General features: G+C 43.7%; 1 protein-coding gene across 1 annotated transcript in view; it reads left to right on the plus strand.

Annotated features, from left to right (window-relative positions):
- The window catches only part of usp32 (ubiquitin specific peptidase 32), an 84,088-nt gene that overhangs the window by 25,585 nt on the left and 39,579 nt on the right, over nucleotides 1-18,924 (plus strand). Inside the window, 4 exon segments of the mRNA XM_080771549.1 lie at nucleotides 3,429-3,534; nucleotides 4,832-4,950; nucleotides 8,603-8,762; nucleotides 16,978-17,109. Coding sequence (XP_080627675.1) covers nucleotides 3,429-3,534; nucleotides 4,832-4,950; nucleotides 8,603-8,762; nucleotides 16,978-17,109 — 517 coding nt within the window.

An 18,924-nucleotide genomic window follows, 5' to 3' on the forward strand; every position in this document is an offset into this window, starting at 1 on the left:
AGCTCATAGCGCGGCACCGAGTGCCGCACTACGAGCTTGTAGGTCTGCTATTTTTGAAAAATCGTGAAAACGTGACGCAAATCTCTGAATATAAATTCTTTCAGAGCGAACGTTTTTAACTCAAATCTTTGCTTCTGGGGGTCACTGCCACTGGAACAACATATTTTCAGATGGGTGTCCGCGGCCAATTACGTATCATTCTCGGGGTCCTTGACATTAAATAGTTTGAGAACCACTGACATAGAAACATGAGGTTTTTCAGGAAACTGTCATGATTTAGAAGGCATTTATAGAATCGTCCTCGGGTCTAAATGGGTTAAGAGGAAGAAAATAGACAACGAACTAGCATTCTGTTGGTACAAAACGTCTACGTGGTTTTCATTTGGTCCATGAGTTGAACTTCCCTACTCCAGACCGGCTGTGACCTGCTGACACCAACACAACCTCTGCCTTACGTCACTGACTGCAGAGTCACCTCAGGGCTGGCTGCTCCACACCCTGGGCTGAGACACACACACACACACACACACACACACACACACACACACACACACACACACACACACTGACGTAACACACACACACACTGACGTAACACACACAAACCAAACAACAGTGAGTCAACTCTCTCTCTCACTCACTCACTCACGCACGCACACACACACACACACACACACACACACACACACACACACACACACAAACATTATACTACCTACAGTATAAAAAGGTCTATTGTCCAACATTTTTCTGTTGATGTAAACGTAAACTGTTCATGTATCCTCTCTCCATCACCTCCTCCCTAACTAATGCCTGTCAATGCATCAGTTGGGACCCAACATGATTCCCCTCAGGCAGGGCATAGAATTTCAGTATTCATTACTTAATGATTTATCTGCTAAAGAGCAATCGCTGAATCGCTACTGAGCCCTTATAGAAGCCAATTTCTTCCCGATTAATCAGAATTATTTTGTTCTCAAATGAGGAAATTGACTTGTGTAAAAAAATATATATTCTTTCAGAGCTAATGTTTTTAACTCAAATCTTTGCTTCTGGAGGGTCCCTGGAACATCATATTTTCAGATGGGGTTGGCAGCCAAATACATTATTATTCACGTGAAAATGTTTGAGAACGATATCGAAACGTGGATTTTCAGAAAACCGTCATTTGTAGAATCGCCCTCGGGTCTAAATGGGTTAATCAGTAAATCAATAAATATTTTTTATATTTCATTTGTGGCACCAGAAACAATTCCGGTATGACCTACAATAGAGTACTGGCAATGAAGTAATTCTGAGTTATTTTAGTTGACTCATCCTGAGAAGATGAATTCTTCTCACACCCACATATTGTGAGATCACACTGACAGTAATACGCTGTGTTTTGCGAACGCAGCAGACTTGGTTTTGGTTTCTCGACCTTGTTAGTCAACCATATTCCACCTCTCTGACATTATGCCGTTACTCCTGAGATCCCCGGGCTCTTTCTATAATTATGCAGTCTTGACAGTGAAGCAAAAAAACATGCAGTTCTTTGATCTATCCATGGATGCTGTTGCGTACGGTAAAATGTGTGTGGCAGTGTGTGTGTGTTGCATGCATAACTCCACACATGCACGCATGCACACACACACACACACACACACACACACACACACACACACACAGAAATACTGACAAATGGTGCCACCGTTGATGAGGTTGAAATCGCCAGGATCTGGTGTAGTTAACACAAGGCTACCTACAGTAGTATACCTACTTGGTATTTTAAACGAACAGCGCTATTAACCCATTCTGACCTGAGATCAGATTCATACGAGGTTTCCACTGGACACACACTGGTCTGATTAACCCATTCTGACCTGAGATCAGATTCTAAAAATGTCAGTCGTTCTTCGATTTAAAAAAAAATAGCAGATCTACAAGCTCGTAGCGCGCCACTCGGTGGCGCGCTATGAGCTTGTAGATCTGCTATTTTTCAAAAGCTAAAGCACGACATGATGCTAACACCAAAATTAGTTCCCGTTCAGAATGGGTTAATGACTCCAGGCGATTTGACACGGACGTTACATCGACCTGGATTCCCAACGCAGGACTCCTCTAAGGCAGGTCCTGGTTGTTGAAAAACCTGCCCCTGCAAGGTTAAATAATAATGCCTCATCCGTGAATCTGGCACCTGGCAATGCCACACACAGCATGCCATTAATAATAATAATACAACATAACAACCACTAAATAAATCAATGTATAAGTACAGGTATAGCAGCAGCTGGACTGGACTTGTTTCTATACTTGCACACCACGCATGTTCTGCCACGTTTTATTTCTAATTTGAGCCACGCAACTTATATGTAGATATATCTACCATCTAACTATATATGGATTTTTTTGAATTTTGTTTTCATATCATATCAAAGCAGGGAATCATAGCTTCAAATTGACATATTGGTTGTTCAGTTTGACCCACCAGTTTTGGAGATATGGCTTATAGAGTAATGTCTTGCAGAAAACAGCGAGTTGAGAAAACAGGCTTGAAAGGTTCGCTTCTGTGGTCTCTAACATTACAATAGCTACATGTTTAAGCATTTATTTCATATTTACATGTCTTCTGTGGTCTCTAACATTACAATAGCTACATGTTTAAGCATTTATTTCATATTTACATGTCTTCTGTGGTCTCTAACATTACAATAGCTACATGTTTAAGCATTTATTTCATATTTACATGTCTTCTGTGGTCTCTAACATTACAATAGCTACATGTTTAAGCATTTATTTCATATTTACATGTCAATTTCAGCTCTGACACTTATTTCAGACATGCTCTAGTATGTGAAGAGTCTGCCTGTGCTATTAACTCATTTTGAAAAAATAAATAAAAAAGTTTTTCTCCTCTGGTGAAAAGCTGGAATGTGCGCGATGGCAGTCTCAGTCAAATCTGGTCACATATGTCCTCACCACATCTGTCCTCCTCGCCACATCTGTCAGCTGTCCTCCTCACCACATCTGTCAGCTGTCCTCCTGACCACATCTGTCAGCTGTCCTCCTCACCACATCTGTCAGCTGTCCTCCTCACCACATCTGTCAGCTGTCCTCCTGACCACATCTGTCAGCTGTCCTCCTCACCACATCTGTCAGCTGTCCTCCTCACCACATCTGTCAGCTGTCCTCCTGACCACATCTGTCAGCTGTCCTCCTCACCACATCTGTCAGCTGTCCTCCTCACCACATCTGTCAGCTGTCCTCCTGACCACATCTGTCAGCTGTCCTCCTCACCACATCTGTCAGCTGTCCTCCTCACCACATCTGTCAGCTGTCCTCCTCACCACATCTGTCAGCTGTCCTCCTGACCACATCTGTCAGCTGTCCTCCTCACCACATCTGTCAGCTGTCCTCCTGACCACATCTGTCCTCTCTCGTCCATCCAGGTGATCTACACTTCCTTCGGAGGCTCGTCTAAAGGCTTGCACTTCAACAACCTGATAGTTGGCCTGGTGCTGCTGACCAGAGGACGAGATGAAGAGAAGGCCAAGTGTGAGTATTAGAACTGTCATGGAACTCGGGATGAGCTAAGGACTTCCTTAACCCATTCTGAGTCTCTGACCTGAGATCAGATTCATACGAGGTTTCCACTAGACACACACTGGTCTGATTAACCCATTCTGACCTGAGATCAGATTCTAAAAAATGTCAGTCGTTCTTCGATTTTTCAAAAATAGCAGACCTACAAGCTCGTAGCGCGCCACTCGGTGGCGCGCTATGAGCTTGTAGATCTGCTATTTTTCAATAGCTAAAGCATTAGGAACCATAGAACCAGGATGGGTTGTTAACCCGGTCGATGCCAAACTTTGCGCACACGCACACTCCCTGGATGCCAACGATGAACCTCGGCCCCAAATATTCCTGAACGGCCTGTTATAGCGCCACCAGGAGGCCGACTTTTGTAAAACACATTTTTTTTATGTTACTCCTCCAGATTTTGTCTAAAAATCCCGCATATCGTTACACACTATCTCTATAGTCATGTGTTCAAGACGGATCTGTCCGATATTTCATATTCCATCATAATTGGCTAACATTGGCTGTCAACTAAGGTTTGCATGATTGGCCCGTTTTGTACAAAAAGCCTCAAATCATGAACACGGCGTGCAATTTTCGTGAAATCTTTCACAGACTTTCCTACTAGGCTGAGGAATATATCCCACCCTTTTCACATTGGCCTGTTATAGCGCCACTGGATTTTTGTAAAACACATTTATGGAACAAAATGCCTCAAATCATCCAATTGCCAAAGAAGAAATGGGACCCTTTTCACATTGGCCTAATATAGCGCCACCAGGAGGCCACAACCTGACCTGCCCTGGTGGAGACCTGTGCCCTGAGGGGCACTTTATCTAGTTACCTTTAGAGGATACGCCAAAGTATTTGCGCCTTTGATCCATGAAAATCCGCTTGAAAACACTCACATTTTCACGATTAAAAAAGAAAATAGCAGACCTACAAGCTCGTGCCGCGCTACGAGCTTGTAGATCTGCTATTTTTCAATAGCTAAAGTATAACATAATGCTTTAAAACACCCAAAAGGGGTTCCTGCCCAGAATGGGTTTAAAGAGGTTCAACGCCATCTACAGTATAGCTTTTGCATTACTGCTATCGTGTCTGTCTGCCTGTCAAACGGATTAACCCAACTCTCTCTCTCTCTCTGTTGTGTGTGTGTGTGTGTGTGTGTGTGTGTGTGTGTGTGTGTGTGTGTGTGTGTGTGTGTGTGTGTGTGTGTGTGTGTGTGTGTGTGTGTGCGTGTGCGTGTGCGTGTGCGTGTGTGTGTGTGCAGACCTCTTCAGCCTGTTTGCCAGCGAGCCGGGGGGCTACGCGGCGAGGGATGACATGGAGGCGGTCCTCCGCGTGTTGGACGGGGAAGTCCCGCCCTCGCTCAGGAAGTTCTTCACCGAGGTCAGCCAATCATCCTTTTGGATTCTTCTCCTCACAGCTAAAAATCTCTCCACTAATTGGCATCACCTGGGCTTCATAGCGCCCCCTTTCATGACGACGCCAGGCACAGGACATGATTCCCAATGCATTTTTCCTCACAGACATTTCAAAAAGTATTTATTTAAAGACCTGTTTCAGCGCCAGTGATATAGAGCGTCGCAGTCCCTCCCCCTTTCAGAACAACGAGTGGCCCAGGAAATGAATCGCAATGCATTTTTCTCATAGGCTTTTCTTAAAGTATTTATTTAAAGACGGTTACGCCGCGGACAAAGCCAACTCGAATCGTGACAAATCATGACAATGAACACAATGTTTTGGGGCCGATCAAATAATTTATAAGAAGAAGAACAAAACAAATAGTGTTGCATCCTGCCTTTATTTTCTTCTTCTGAAAGGGGGAGGGACTGCGACGCTCTATAGTGGCCGCTAGCGACTTTTTTGAAAAACTCATAAGATGGCCGACAATCAGTTCCGGTTCAAACACTAAACGACATCCACCAGCTATTTGAAAGGTCAGGTCGGGAGGTGATCCGATGGGGAAATAACTGTTTTTTGTCACATATAAGTCAAATTAAGCTCTAATCAAGCCCCGAATATCGCATTTTGCGCATATTATGATCCATAATGCACATAAAGGCCGCGCCTGCACACGAGTATTTTGGCTGTTTTTAGGTAAACGTCACGGATCGTTAGCATAAAATGCTGGATTATGGAGAATAAAACAAATCTCGGGATGTCGGGCATGGCATTCATTGCAAAGGTGAATTAATCTCGTTTTCTCGGGGCCGGTGCGGAACCAGTTTAAGCGTCGTACAAAGCCAACTCGAGTCGTGACAAATCATGACAATAAACACAATTGTTTTGGACCAAACAAATAATTACAAAGAAGAAAAACAAGAAAAAAAGTGTTGTAACCTGCCGTTTTTCTTCTTCTTTCTAATAATTTGTTCGGCTCGAAAAATTGTGTTTGTTATGATTTCTCACAACTCGAGTTGGCTTTGTATGAGGCTTAAAAGGTCTTTAAATAAATACTTTTTGAAATGTCTATGAGGAAAATGAACAGGGAATAATTTCCTGGGCCCTGGGCTGCTCTATGCAATGCTCTATTGGCATCGCATGGGTTTTATAGATGGGGCGTTGTCAATGGTAGAGTCAAAACGAGAAAACAAGAAACATCCCCTGTGCCTATGGATGTAAATGACAGCACTTTTGCCATCCAAAGGATGTTTATCAAATCAAATCAAATCAAATGTATTTATATAGCACATTTAAAAACAACTCTCATTGTACCAAAGTGCTTCACAAGGCAGAATATAAATGCAATGCAATGCAATACAGAAAAATTCAGTGCAGAAGACGTCAATAATAGAACAACAGGAAAATCGGTTGAAATAGCAAATAGGTTGGTATAAAATATGGGGCTACATTTTCGTCACCGCTAAACCCCTTATCCCTAAACTTCTTTGCCTTTTTGAGTGGTGCAACCACTCCAAGGAACAGCTTTGTCCCTATGGGACTATGTGACTATGTCTAGAGTACCAATAGTGGGTGCTGTTGCACCACTCGCTTCAGACTGGTCTGATTTTTTAAAAAACTTTTTAGCAAAACATTTTTGAATACCGGTAGTTAAAATCTACAAGCGCACAACGTGTCAATGTATAGATTGGCTAGTTGAACTATTCAAAAATGTTTTTCAAAATAGTAAAAAATAAAAGAAAAGGCAAATAAGTTTAGGCATAAGGGGTTTAGCGGTGCCGAAAATGGAGCCCATGGTGTTATAATTTTCATACGCCACGTCAACATCTGAAGTTCTGCCGCGGCATCAGCGAAACCTGCTAATTGGTTTTAACCCATTCTGGGCAGGAACCACCTTTTGGTGTTAGCATCATGTTATGCTTTAGCTATTGAAAAATAGCAGATCTACAAGCTCATAGCGCGCCACCGAGTGGCGCGCTACGAGCTTGTAGGTCTGCTATTTTTGACTGACACATAGAAACATAGCTTTTTCAGAAAACTGTCAGGATGTAGAAGAACATTTTTTAGATTCTGATCTCCGGTCAAAACGGGTTAAGTGAAGTTCCCTGCAAAATGTGCTGAGGGCTCACATGTGGCCTCTCTCTCTCTCCATCATTATCTGAACATACTGTTTCATAAACCTGGCGTTATCAGCCGGGTGCCACCGAGAGAAGAAGAGAAAGTTTAGCATTACAGAGAGGCACTCTGCAGGTTCTTAACTGGATTACAAAGGGGCTTTTGAGCTTTTCAATCAGATCCCACCGCACACGCACACGCCACACACACACACACACACGCAGACACAGACACACACACACACACACACGCAGACACACACACACAGACACACGCAGACACAGACACGCAGGCTCATGGGCACTGATTAGGGATGAAAAGTTAATCAGATTACAAGTGCCATAGTGCTCACAGGGATGCCAATTGGTACTATACCAAATGTTTTGTCGGATATCGTTTTGTGAACAAAATGTATCACGTAGCTCATGAAATCAGTTAAGGAAATTAACCCATTTTGACCTGAGATCAGATTCTAAAAATGTCTTCCTGACAGTTTTCTGAAAAAGCTATGTTTCTGTGTCAGTCATTTTTCAAAAATAGAAGATCTACAAGCTCGTAGCGCGCCACTCGGTGGCGCGCTACGAGCTTGTAGATCTTCTATTTTTCAATAGCTAATGCATAACATAATGCTAACACCTAAAGGGGTTCCCGCCCAGAATGGGTTCATACACATAAAACAAAAAGATATTACGGTATGTACAGTATATTTTCAATTCAACCAACTGCCAATATACGACAGCACCCTCCAATAAAAATAAATGACTACATTAAAGCCAGTTATGGGTAGCCTGGCTAATAACCCAGACTCAAATCACACTGTCGTGCCGGCAGGCAATTTTTTTTTGCCAACGGCTGATTCGGTCTGGCTTATTAGCCAGGCTAAGTTATGGGCACTGCATCATGTGTGATCTGGCCTGAGTGGGTTTTAATTATAAAGGCCAACCAAGGTAAGACACACAAAAAAAAAAAACTTTGAGACACTGTATGCAATAGTGTATACACTTAGTTGATACAATTATGGATCAACTGTGATGTATTGCTTTGATGTATTGCTCAGAAACGCCCACCACACGCACGCACACACACACACACACACACACACACACACACACGCACACACACACACACGCACATAATACGCACACGGCACACTTTTTATGAGGAATTAAAATAATGTTTTATGAGCACTTTCATGAAGATCACCTCACCACCGGAGCGATGGTGGTCACCACCTCACCACCGGAGCGGTGGCGGTCACCACCTCACCACCGGAGCGGTGGTGATCACCTCACCACCGGAGCGGTGGTGATCACCTCACCACCGAAGCGGTGGTGATCACCTCACCACCGGAGCGGTGGTGATCACCTCACCACCGGAGCGGTGGTGATCACCTCACCACCGGAGCGGTGGTGGTCACCTCACCACCGGAGCGGTGGCGGTCACCTCACCACCCGAAAACCCAGACTATATGAATGAGCCTTCGGGTGCCACTGTGTGCTTACTGCGCGTCTTTTCTTTCCAGGGAGAGAAGGTGAACTACGAGCGCTTCAGGAACTGGCTCCTGCACAACAAGGAGGCCTTCACCTTCTCCCGGTGGCTGCTGTCGGGAGGCGTGTGTGTGACCCTGACGGACGACAGTGACACGCCGACCTTCTACCAGACCCTCGCCGGTGTCACACACTGTGAGTCCTCCTGTCAACACACTGTCTGTTTGTTCAGACCTGTCTGAACACTGTGAGTGCTCCTAGTGTCAACACACTGTGTGTTCAGACCTGTCTGAACACTGTGGGTGCTCCTAGTGTCAACACACTGTGTGTACAGACCTGTCTGAACACTGTGGGTGCTCCTAGTGTCAACACACTGTTTGTTCAGACCTGTCTGAACACTGTGGGTGCTCCTAGTGTCAACACACTGTGTGTACAGACCTGTCTGAACACTGTGGGTGCTCCTAGTGTCAACACACTGTGTGTTCAGACCTGTCTGAACACTGTGGGTGCTCCTAGTGTCAACACACTGTTTGTTCAGACCTGTCTGAACACTGTGAGTGCTCCTAGTGTCAACACACTGTTTGTTTGTTCAGACCTGTCTGAACACTGTGGGTGCTCCTAGTGTCAACACACTGTGTGTTCAGACCTGTCTGAACACTGTGGGTGCTCCTAGTGTCAACACACTGTGTGTACAGACCTGTCTGAACACTGTGGGTGCTCCTAGTGTCAACACACTGTTTGTTCAGACCTGTCTGAACACTGTGAGTGCTCCTAGTGTCAACACACTGTTTGTTTGTTCAGACCTGTCTGAACACTGTGTGTGCTCCTAGTGTCAACACACTGTTTGTTTGTTCAGACCTGTCTGAACACTGTGGGTGCTCCTAGTGTCAACACACTGTTTGTTCAGACCTGTCTGAACACTGTGGGTGCCAGTGTTGTTTCTGTCGACTAAAACTGAGACGAAATATGTTCGTCGACTACCTTTTTTTCACAGACAAAAACGAAATGGAAACTAAATGAAAACTAAGCTGTGATGACTAAAACTAAGACTATTATTATATTGACAGTTTCATCAACGGATGAATGCTAAATGCCAGGAAGGGACTAGTGGACAAGAGATCCAGTAGAAGTCATTTTACACTTGGTTGCGTGCTGGAAAATTGCAGATCTACAAGATCTACGAGCTTGTAGATCTGCTATTTTCACTTCAGCATGTGACAAAAACGGTCATTTACGACGGCATCAAGGCCCGCCAAAATACATTTTAGTCGACTGAAATCTCATGATATTTACTAGTCGACACTAAACACTAAAAAGCATTCCAGGTGACTAAAATGCGACTGAAACTAAATGGAAAACTCTTCAAGAGACTACGACTAAAACTACAAAAATCTAAATTTGCTGCCAAAAACAACACTGCTGGGTGTGTGTGTGTGTGTGTGTGTGTGTGTGTGTGTGTGTGTGTGTGTGTGTGTGTGTGTGTGTGTGTCTCTCTCTCTCTCTCTCTCTCTCTCTCTCTCTCTCTCTCTCTCTCCTTGGTTCTGTTTGCTGCCATTGCTACACTCTTGGTCAGTGGTTGCAAACTGAAAAAAATACTGTTCTGAGATGCGGAACTAATGAAGATACAACATACTGGATGCTTTCTAATATTACTGACTATATAGACTCATTCTAATCCCCCCAAGTGACGCTTCACTGGCGGTGAGTCCTGTTGCATTTATTGCCACTGAAAGAAGTGGCAGTATTTCCATTAAACACTCACTCATTTCAATCACAATGAACCCATTTTTTAGACCTGAGGACAATTCTACAAAATGCCTTCTATTCTGAATCCTGACAGTTTTCTGAAAAACCCCATGTTTGTATGTCAGTCGTTCTCAAACATTTTCATGTCAAGGACCCCCAGAAATATAATGTATTTGGCCGCCGACCCCCATCTGAAAATATGTTGCCCCCCCCCCCAACAGAAGCAAAGATTTGAGTTAAAAACGTTCGCTCTGAAAGAATATATTCAAAACATTTGAGCCACATTTTCACGATAATTCAAAAATAGCAGACCTACAAGCTCGTAGCGCGGCACTCGGTGCCGCGCTACGAGCTTGTAGATCTGCTATTTTTCAATAGCTAAAGTACAACATAATGCTTAAAACACAAAGGGGTTCCCGCCCCTAAAATGGGTGGGAATGTTGTATAATGCATTTTAAATGGCTCTATATAATAGACCCTGATAGTAATCGTTGAGTGTGCAGTAACAGGTGCGTCTCCCGAGAGGTCAGGATATCAATTTCATCCAATCAGGCTCTACAGGATGAAACCGGAAGTGATGATGACACAAAGAACTGAGCTGACAAAAACTGGAACTGGTACGCTATAAAATTTAAGCTGATAAATGGGCACTATACTCTCTCCTCATTGGTCAATGGGTACTATACTCTCTCCTCATTGGTCAATGGGTACTATACTCTCTCCTCATTGGTCAATGGGTACTATACTCTCTCCTCATTGGTCAATGGGTACTATACTCTCTCCTCATTGGTCTCTCAACAGGGGGCACAACCCTCCCCCGGAAATGTATTTTCTGTTTACTAAAAGAGCGGGAAGCGAACGATGCTGTTGTGGCAGTCTGACACACACACACACACACACACACACACACACTAGAGACTAGGGAAACTAGAGCTTAAAGTTTATTTTAATGTTTTCTGTGGTTTCCAAAAGACACATATATTTGAGTGAGTCAGTAGAAAAACTAGGTCTGACCCCTCGTGCTTTTTGTGGTACTAATTATTCAATGTCCGATTCATTCCGAGTCATGGTATCTGAGCCTGGAGGACACATTAACCTGTACAGTTAAGGAGACTGTTCAGCTTGTGAGAAACGGTACTGTAGCGTGCCTGTGGCGCGCTCGCATCTAATGCCACGTGTTTCTTGTCTCGGTTTCTCCGTGAATATCGTGTGTCCGAGTGAGAGACACACACACAAACCGTACATTTTGAACAAAGGCAGACAGCGATGTGTCTTTGGCCACTGACCGTGTTGTTTTCGTGTTGTTCTGTGTTGTTGTTTTTTCTCCGTGAATAAGAGAGAGAGAGTCAAAGTAAAAGTCATACGATTTGTCACACACGTTTAACCGCAGTGACATTTTTTTGTTCTCCGCATTTGACCCATCTCTCTCTTGGAACGGTTGAGCTTGCAGCCAAGGAGCGGGTGCAGCCGTACCGCGCTCGGGAATCCTTTGATTAGTTGATTTGATCTGTATAGTAATGCCTTAATTCAAGGTAGTTTGAGCCACACATAGTGGACAGCCCAGGCACATGGCAGCCTCTCTGCCAGCCCACTTTAATGAAAAGTCAATAAATAAATCTTGACTTGCTGACCTCAGGCTCTCTCTGCAAACCTCCCTCTGAGATGCACTGACTGAACGAAGTAACGACCGGTGAAGCAGAAAAGCAGGCCAAGAGTAAATGCAAAAAAAAAAAAAAAAACGTTTTGCCGTTTAACCGGTTGGGATTTGGCAAGTTTTTGTTTTTCCTCCAGACAAAACCGAGAGAAGCCGGAACGATGCGGTCTCGTCTTGTCTTGTTGTCTCACGCCGGACCAATCACCAATCAGACTGCCTGTAATCTGCCCCCGCTCCCAGATTAGCCTCTTAACACTGTGTGTGTGTGTGTGTGTGTGTGTGTGTGTGTGTGTGTGTGTGTGTGTGTGTGTGTGTGTGTGTGTGTGTGTGTGTGTGTGTGTGTGTGTGTGTGTGTGTGTGTGTGTGTGTGTGTGTGTGTGTGTGTGTGTGTGTGTGTGTGTGTGTGTGTGTGTGTGTGTGTGTGTGTGTGTGTGTGTGTGTGACAGCAGGTGTGTGTTAAAGGGTGTGTATGTGAGGGGTACGTTTGACCAGTTCATGGTTCCGTCCAGAATGTAGGGCTAAGGAAGGCTTTAAGGTCGACACGACACGAGGTGTCTTTTAAGTTCATGAAACACAGGGGGATCTTCAGCGAAACTGAACTAAATCACGCTGGGCTTGGATCCTTTTTGCACTGGCGTGGATCCTTTTTGCACTGGCGTGGATCCTCTGGGGAAAACCTACAGGATTACACATCGTCGCAACGGCAGCACGATGACTTAGCTCGGGGGTTTTTCTCTCTCTGTTGACTGTGGCGTGTGTGTGTGTGTGTGTGTGTGTGTGTACTGTGGAGTCGTACTATGGTCCAGGCCAGGCCATGCTGTGTCCGACTCCTCCTAGCCTGTTTGATGGAGAATGGTATTATGGTACCTCTGCTGCAGCTCTACGAAAATCGCACCTCTAGGTGGGTACCTATGCTACCGCGCACACTGCCAGGGTGGTTCATTATATAATCGCACCTCTAGGTGGGTACCTATGCTACCGCGCACACTGCCAGGGTGGTTCATTATTTATACCCCGTGGATCCAGTGTTGGGTTTTTGTCAGCAGATTTCTATTTTTAGTTTTTTAGTCATTGTCTTTTGGAACATTTTTTTTTAGTCACATGGAATGGTTTTTAGTGGTAGTCTAGTTTTAGTCGACTAAATGTCAAAAGATTTTAGTCTACTAAATCTACAGTTGATTTAGTCGACTAAAATGTATTTTGGCTGGCCTTGATGCCGTCGTAATGACTGATTTTACACTTCTACTTTACTACAGCCGATCTACAAGCATGCGTTGTGAGCTTGTAGATCTGCTATTTTCAGCATGCAAGCGTGCAAGTGTAAAATGACTTGTACTGGATCTCTTGTCCACTAGTCCCCTTCCTAACATTTTAGTCTAGTTTGTATCTGTTGACGAAATTGTCAATATATTTAGTCTCAGTTTTAGTCATCACAGCTTAGTTTTCATTTAGTTTCCATTTAGTTTTCGTCAGTGATATAGTCGACGAACATTTTTCGTCTTAGTTTTAGTCGAGGAAATCAACACTACGTGGATCCCCACGTACATAGAGTATTTTGTCGCTGTCGAGGTAGAAAACATGAAAACATATTTGTCATTCCTTTTTTCCTACTATAAACAACAAAAAAATGAATAAGCACTATTTAAAATACTGACACAAATGACTGATCTACTGTACATGCTTGTAGATCTGAAATATGGAGATGCAAGGTTTCTGCCCGACATCGACGATATACTGTAATACACTCCATATCTGTTGTTGAGCTTGTATGTTTGTTGGGAAGTCAAAAGTGATCTTGCTGATCACAATAGTAATTATTGTTAAGAGTTTCTCACTGCGTTGAGTGCCAGGTCAATGAAATATTCATTATGATCGCCTTCAAATCTTCCCCCCTCCCCCGCGATCCTCATTGATTGGCCCACACTTTGAGAGCTGCTGCTGTGGAAAGGCAAGCACATCTCAACACATTTCAGGAAGGTATATTTGGCTCCTTTCTGCAAAAAATGCAACTGCCAAATGTTCACGGTGGAGATTTGCAAATGTCAGGCAATACCAAGACGGTTTCACATTGTGAAACCACATCCGGACATGTTTCTTTGTCTTTTTTGTGAAGCTATACTTTTACTTTCTGTTGTTCAGCTGTTTATGAGGTTGAACGTTTGACTCATGTTGTGTCAGCAATATCATCCTCATTGTTTCGCGCTTCTTATTTACGTCGTTCTGCAACACTAAAACTAGTGTTAATTAATTGCATTGTCTGGTTTAAATCAGTGTTGATTTTGGCAGCAAATTTAGATTTTAGTTTTAGTCGTACAGTAGTCTCTTGAATAGTTTTAATTTAATTTCAGTCTCGTTTTAGTCACCTGGAATGTGTTAGTGTAGTCTAGTTTTAGTCGACTAAATATCATACGATTTTAGTCAACTGAATCTACAGTTGAGTTAGTCGACTAAAATGTATTTTGGTGGGCCTTGATGCAGTGTTTTTACACTTGCTGAAAATAAGCGATCTACAAGCTTGTAGATCGGCTATTTTCAGCATGCAAACCAAGTGTAAAAATGACTTATACTGGATCTCTTGTCCACTAGTGCCTTCCTAACATTTTAGTCTAGTTTTTATTTGTCAGTATATTTAGTCTAAGTTTTAGTCATCGTAGCTTAGTTTTCGTTCAGTTTCCGTGTCGTTTTCGTCAGTGCGAAAAGGTAGTCGACGAACAATCTGCGCCGTAGTTTTAGTCGACACTGGTTTTAAGTCAAGTTTATTGTGTTTAGAAAGTCTTTTATGAGCGTGTTTTTAATAGGAAACATGTTGCAAAGCCAAGTCAAATAATACCCTGTGCTGTTACAGTACTAGTAACAATACTGTATCCTATATACAGTATCGTACACTACTGCCTTTAGCGAGACTGCATATATCACCGATGCATTTTGACAGAATAATAATAAGGTGTTTGGTCCAAACAATCCCTATCATAAACGTGTCAAATCCCCAACAGGGATGAATGAAGCGGTCGGTGTGCAATGATCTGTAGTATACGATACGATACCGTTTGTGTGTAGCTGCTAAAGCCTATAGCGTTGCTAAGCTAAAGGTTTCCACAGGCTGTAGTAGTGGCAGGGGGCTGTCTGAGATGGATGAGAAGTGTTCCAATAGTATAGGCCGATGCACGGTCGGTGCAGCAGGAGCTAATGAGTTTTATAGATTAGCGGTCAAAAGGGTTGCGTGGTTGCGGAGGAACCTGACTAATGCCTGTAGGCCCAGATGAGCAGGTGTTTGTTTCCTCTCCTATACGGCTACCATTACTAATCACTGGTCATTCTCCCCCCCCCACACCTGCACTCAATAGCGGCATAATGATCAGTCACCCCTCTTACACCCAGCATGCAGGATTTGATACATGTACTCACTAGGTATTAAAACCCATTTTTCAGTAAAACATGCATTAATCCTGGTCTCTAAACTGCCTCCCCCTGGCCTGCCGGGGCGCCTGATGGAGGGGACATGACATAGAAACACTTTTTTTTTTTTTTTTTCCCAGAAAACTGTCAGGATTTAGAAGGCATTTCTAGAATCGTTCTCTCGTCTAAATGGCTACTTGAACAAAAATCTCAAGTCTGGATGAGTTTTATATTATTATTTCCCCAGGACAGGTTTACTGTGCAATGTTTTATTTGGTATAAAGGGCTAATGTTCTCTGCAAGGATGCCTAGAGGCCTGCATAATGTCTCTGTGCTGCTTTAAAATGGACCAGTCAACCCCCCCCACATCCCACTGTAAACATTCTAAACCATCGATCGCATATACTCCTGCAAATCAGTGTCTCTCTCTCTCTCTCTCTCTCTCTCTGTGGACTGAGTATATTAGTAGGTGGATGTCTATAGACAGACAGGCTATTGAATATCTGCTTGTGCCAATTAGTCCGGGGTCAACTGTCTTATATTATAGGCTGAACTGTTGCAGCACTTAAAGGGGCCTCCCAAGGAAGAAGACCCCTCCATAAACACCATTACTGCTGCTTTGTCATTAGACAGCCCCAGTCTGTCCAGCATGCAAGCTGATGCCACACACACACCATATCGGTCTGTATAACGTGTGTTGTGTTTTGTCTTTTTCAATCGCCTGACAAACAAATCCACACGTTTTTTCTTTTTTTTTTAATCCCAAAAAATCCCAATTTTAAAATTGGTTTTGCCGTTTGATTCGTGTCATCCGTTGTTCTGACGCCTGTCATTATGTGATATGTCACAGACTGCTCTCTCTTTCACAGACTATAGCACGCTTATACTAGCGGCTAAATCCTATTAGCTATAATGCCAAGGGGGGATTATAGCGTGTTGAAAGATCGGCGGCGGCTGGTTCATTGTCCTCCAGCCGAAGCTTTCACATCGCTATTATTTGTTGGGAGTCGTTCGTTTTGTTATAGGCTATCTTATTGGCTATTATACATAACTGAATGTGGTGCAGAGTGTGTGTGGAGGCATGATAGCTGTCACCGTGTCTGTATGAAATAACTTGTGTCCCAAGTCCCAACATCAATCAAGCATTGTAATTCGTAGCACATAATGCTGTGCAATAATCTTCCGCAGTTGCTGACTTTGTGTGTGTGTGTGTGTGTGTGTGTGTGTGTGTGTGTGTGTGTGTGTGTGTGTGTGTGTGTGTGTGTGTGTGTGTGTGTGTGTGTGTGTGTGTGTGTGTGTGTGTGTGTGTGTGTGTGTGTGTGTGTGTGTGTGTGTGTGTGTGTGAATGGGTGAATTAAACACGCTACAGTACACTGTAAAGTACATTGTCTCGTCTGAAAGGCAAAAAAAAGAGTATGCCATGAACATGAAGTTAATGTAATTGATGAATCTGTGAATTTAGGCCATATACAATTATGATAAATGAAGTTAAACTAGAAAGCTGTGCTGAGCGGGGTGCATACTGTATATCTCCATTAGACCAGGCCGTGTCACCTGTGATTTACTTCCTATGTTATTTGGAATAATCCCTTTTTTTCCTCCTTTCTCCTGCAGTGGAGGAGTCTGACATCATCGACCTGGAGAAGCGCTACTGGCTGCTGAAAGCCCAGTCACGGACGGGACGCTTCGACCTGGAGACCTTCGTCCCACTGGTGTCACCACCCATCCACGCCTCACTGAGTGAAGGTAAGGGACTGGTCCACCCATCCAATTCAATTCAATTCAAAGGGCTTTATTGGCATGAGAAAACGTACGTTTACATTGCCAAAGCAGAAAGAACAATACAACAATACAGCAATACAATCAAAACAAAAATGATGTACATTTGAAGGTCAGAATCTTCAATAGATCAAATTCTATGTACCAAGGTCGCTCAATGCAGGTATAGTGCAGGAATATACACAATGATTAGTCTTTAGGGTGGTTGTGTTCCATTTGATATCCTTCTCCTATCACAGCAACTAAACTCACACATCTTGCTGCTGTGTTTGCACATTGTTGTATTTCGCCCAGCAGATATGGGAGTTTTTTGTCATTGGTCATGTTTTCAAAATCTCTGTGTGTGGTTGTAATCTGTGGGAAGTATGTGTCTCTGATGTCTTGGTACAATGGACAGATGGTTAGGAAGTGTAGCTCGGTTACCACTTTGTTTAGTGTGCAGTGGGTGCATAGTCTGTCTTCTCTCGGGATACAGGTCTGCCTATGACGGCCTTTCTCGATTGCGAGACTGTGCTCACTGAGTCTGTACCTAGTTAAGATTTTTCTTTGTTTTGGGTCGGTCACGGTGCTCAGGTATTCTGCCACTGTGTATTCTCTGTTTAGGGCCAGATAGCATTCTAGTTTACTCTGCTTCCATCCACGCCTCACTGAGCGAAGGTAAGGGACTGGTCCTTATTTATGCACCAAGGGGCGGCTGGTGCAGATGTGATTTATTTTATTTTCTTTTTTTGAGCCTCCAAATATTTGTTTTCGGGACCCCCCCTTAGGGACTGGAAGAATATATATGACTCCCCCCCCCCCCCCCCCCCACAAACACCATAAACCATATATTTTTTATATTCACAGTATAGCAGCATAAAGTGAACGCTGATCGTTTATTAGGCGAATAGCGCCGGCCGTCGGGGGGTTCATTTGGCTCCATATCCGTCAATCCATTATGGTCAACACTCAACACTGATGACATGCCATTGCATTCTTCCAACTAAAGATTTAAATCTTTAGTTGGAGCTCCGAAAATGCTCCAGATGCAGACCTACAAGCTCACAACAAGCCCAGGATGATGAAAATGAATGAATACCTTAATGCTAAATAAATATGTCACGCATACGCATACTACAGCTTCATACTCCACAGAGAAAAGCACTATTTGAGCAACACCAACGTTCACAACAACTGCCTGCTCAGCTCATTTAGCCAGCCAGGCACCACCATGAGCATTATGCTTTATGCATCATCAAATGGAATAGTTAATAACTCTTTCTTTTTTTTTATATATATTTTTTATCCCACGATTTTGTAACCCATTTTTCACCCCTGTGCCAACTGCCAATCATCTACTGTGATCGTGGGCTCTACACACCCTCCGCCAACCTGGGGAGAGCAACGGACTTAACTCATGCTCCCTTTATGCCTGAGTGTCCAAGTTGCTCCTTTACACCTGACAGGGGGGAGTTTCCCTGGTTGGACGTAGCGCGTGGAAGGAACACGTTATTCCAACCAGTTCCTTTCCCCTCCATCAGGCGCCCCGGCTGGCCAGGGGGAGGCAGTTTAGAGACCAGGATTACTGCATGTTTTTGTGAGGGTACCTACCCTAGGGGACACGGGGAGAACATGCAAACTCCACACAGAAAGGCCCTTTCGCCAACCCCGCCTTCGGGTATGGGCACTGAATAACTCTTTCTTTAGTCTATTACAACCACATACGCAGACAAAAGTACATGGCACCGCGGCCACAACACAAGTAGGCTACTGTGACGCACACACCAAAACAATCCAACATTG

This window comes from Protomyctophum bolini (genome assembly GCF_963924005.1).
Source record: "Protomyctophum bolini genome assembly, chromosome: 9".
In the NCBI taxonomy this organism is placed as follows: domain Eukaryota; kingdom Metazoa; phylum Chordata; class Actinopteri; order Myctophiformes; family Myctophidae; genus Protomyctophum; species Protomyctophum bolini.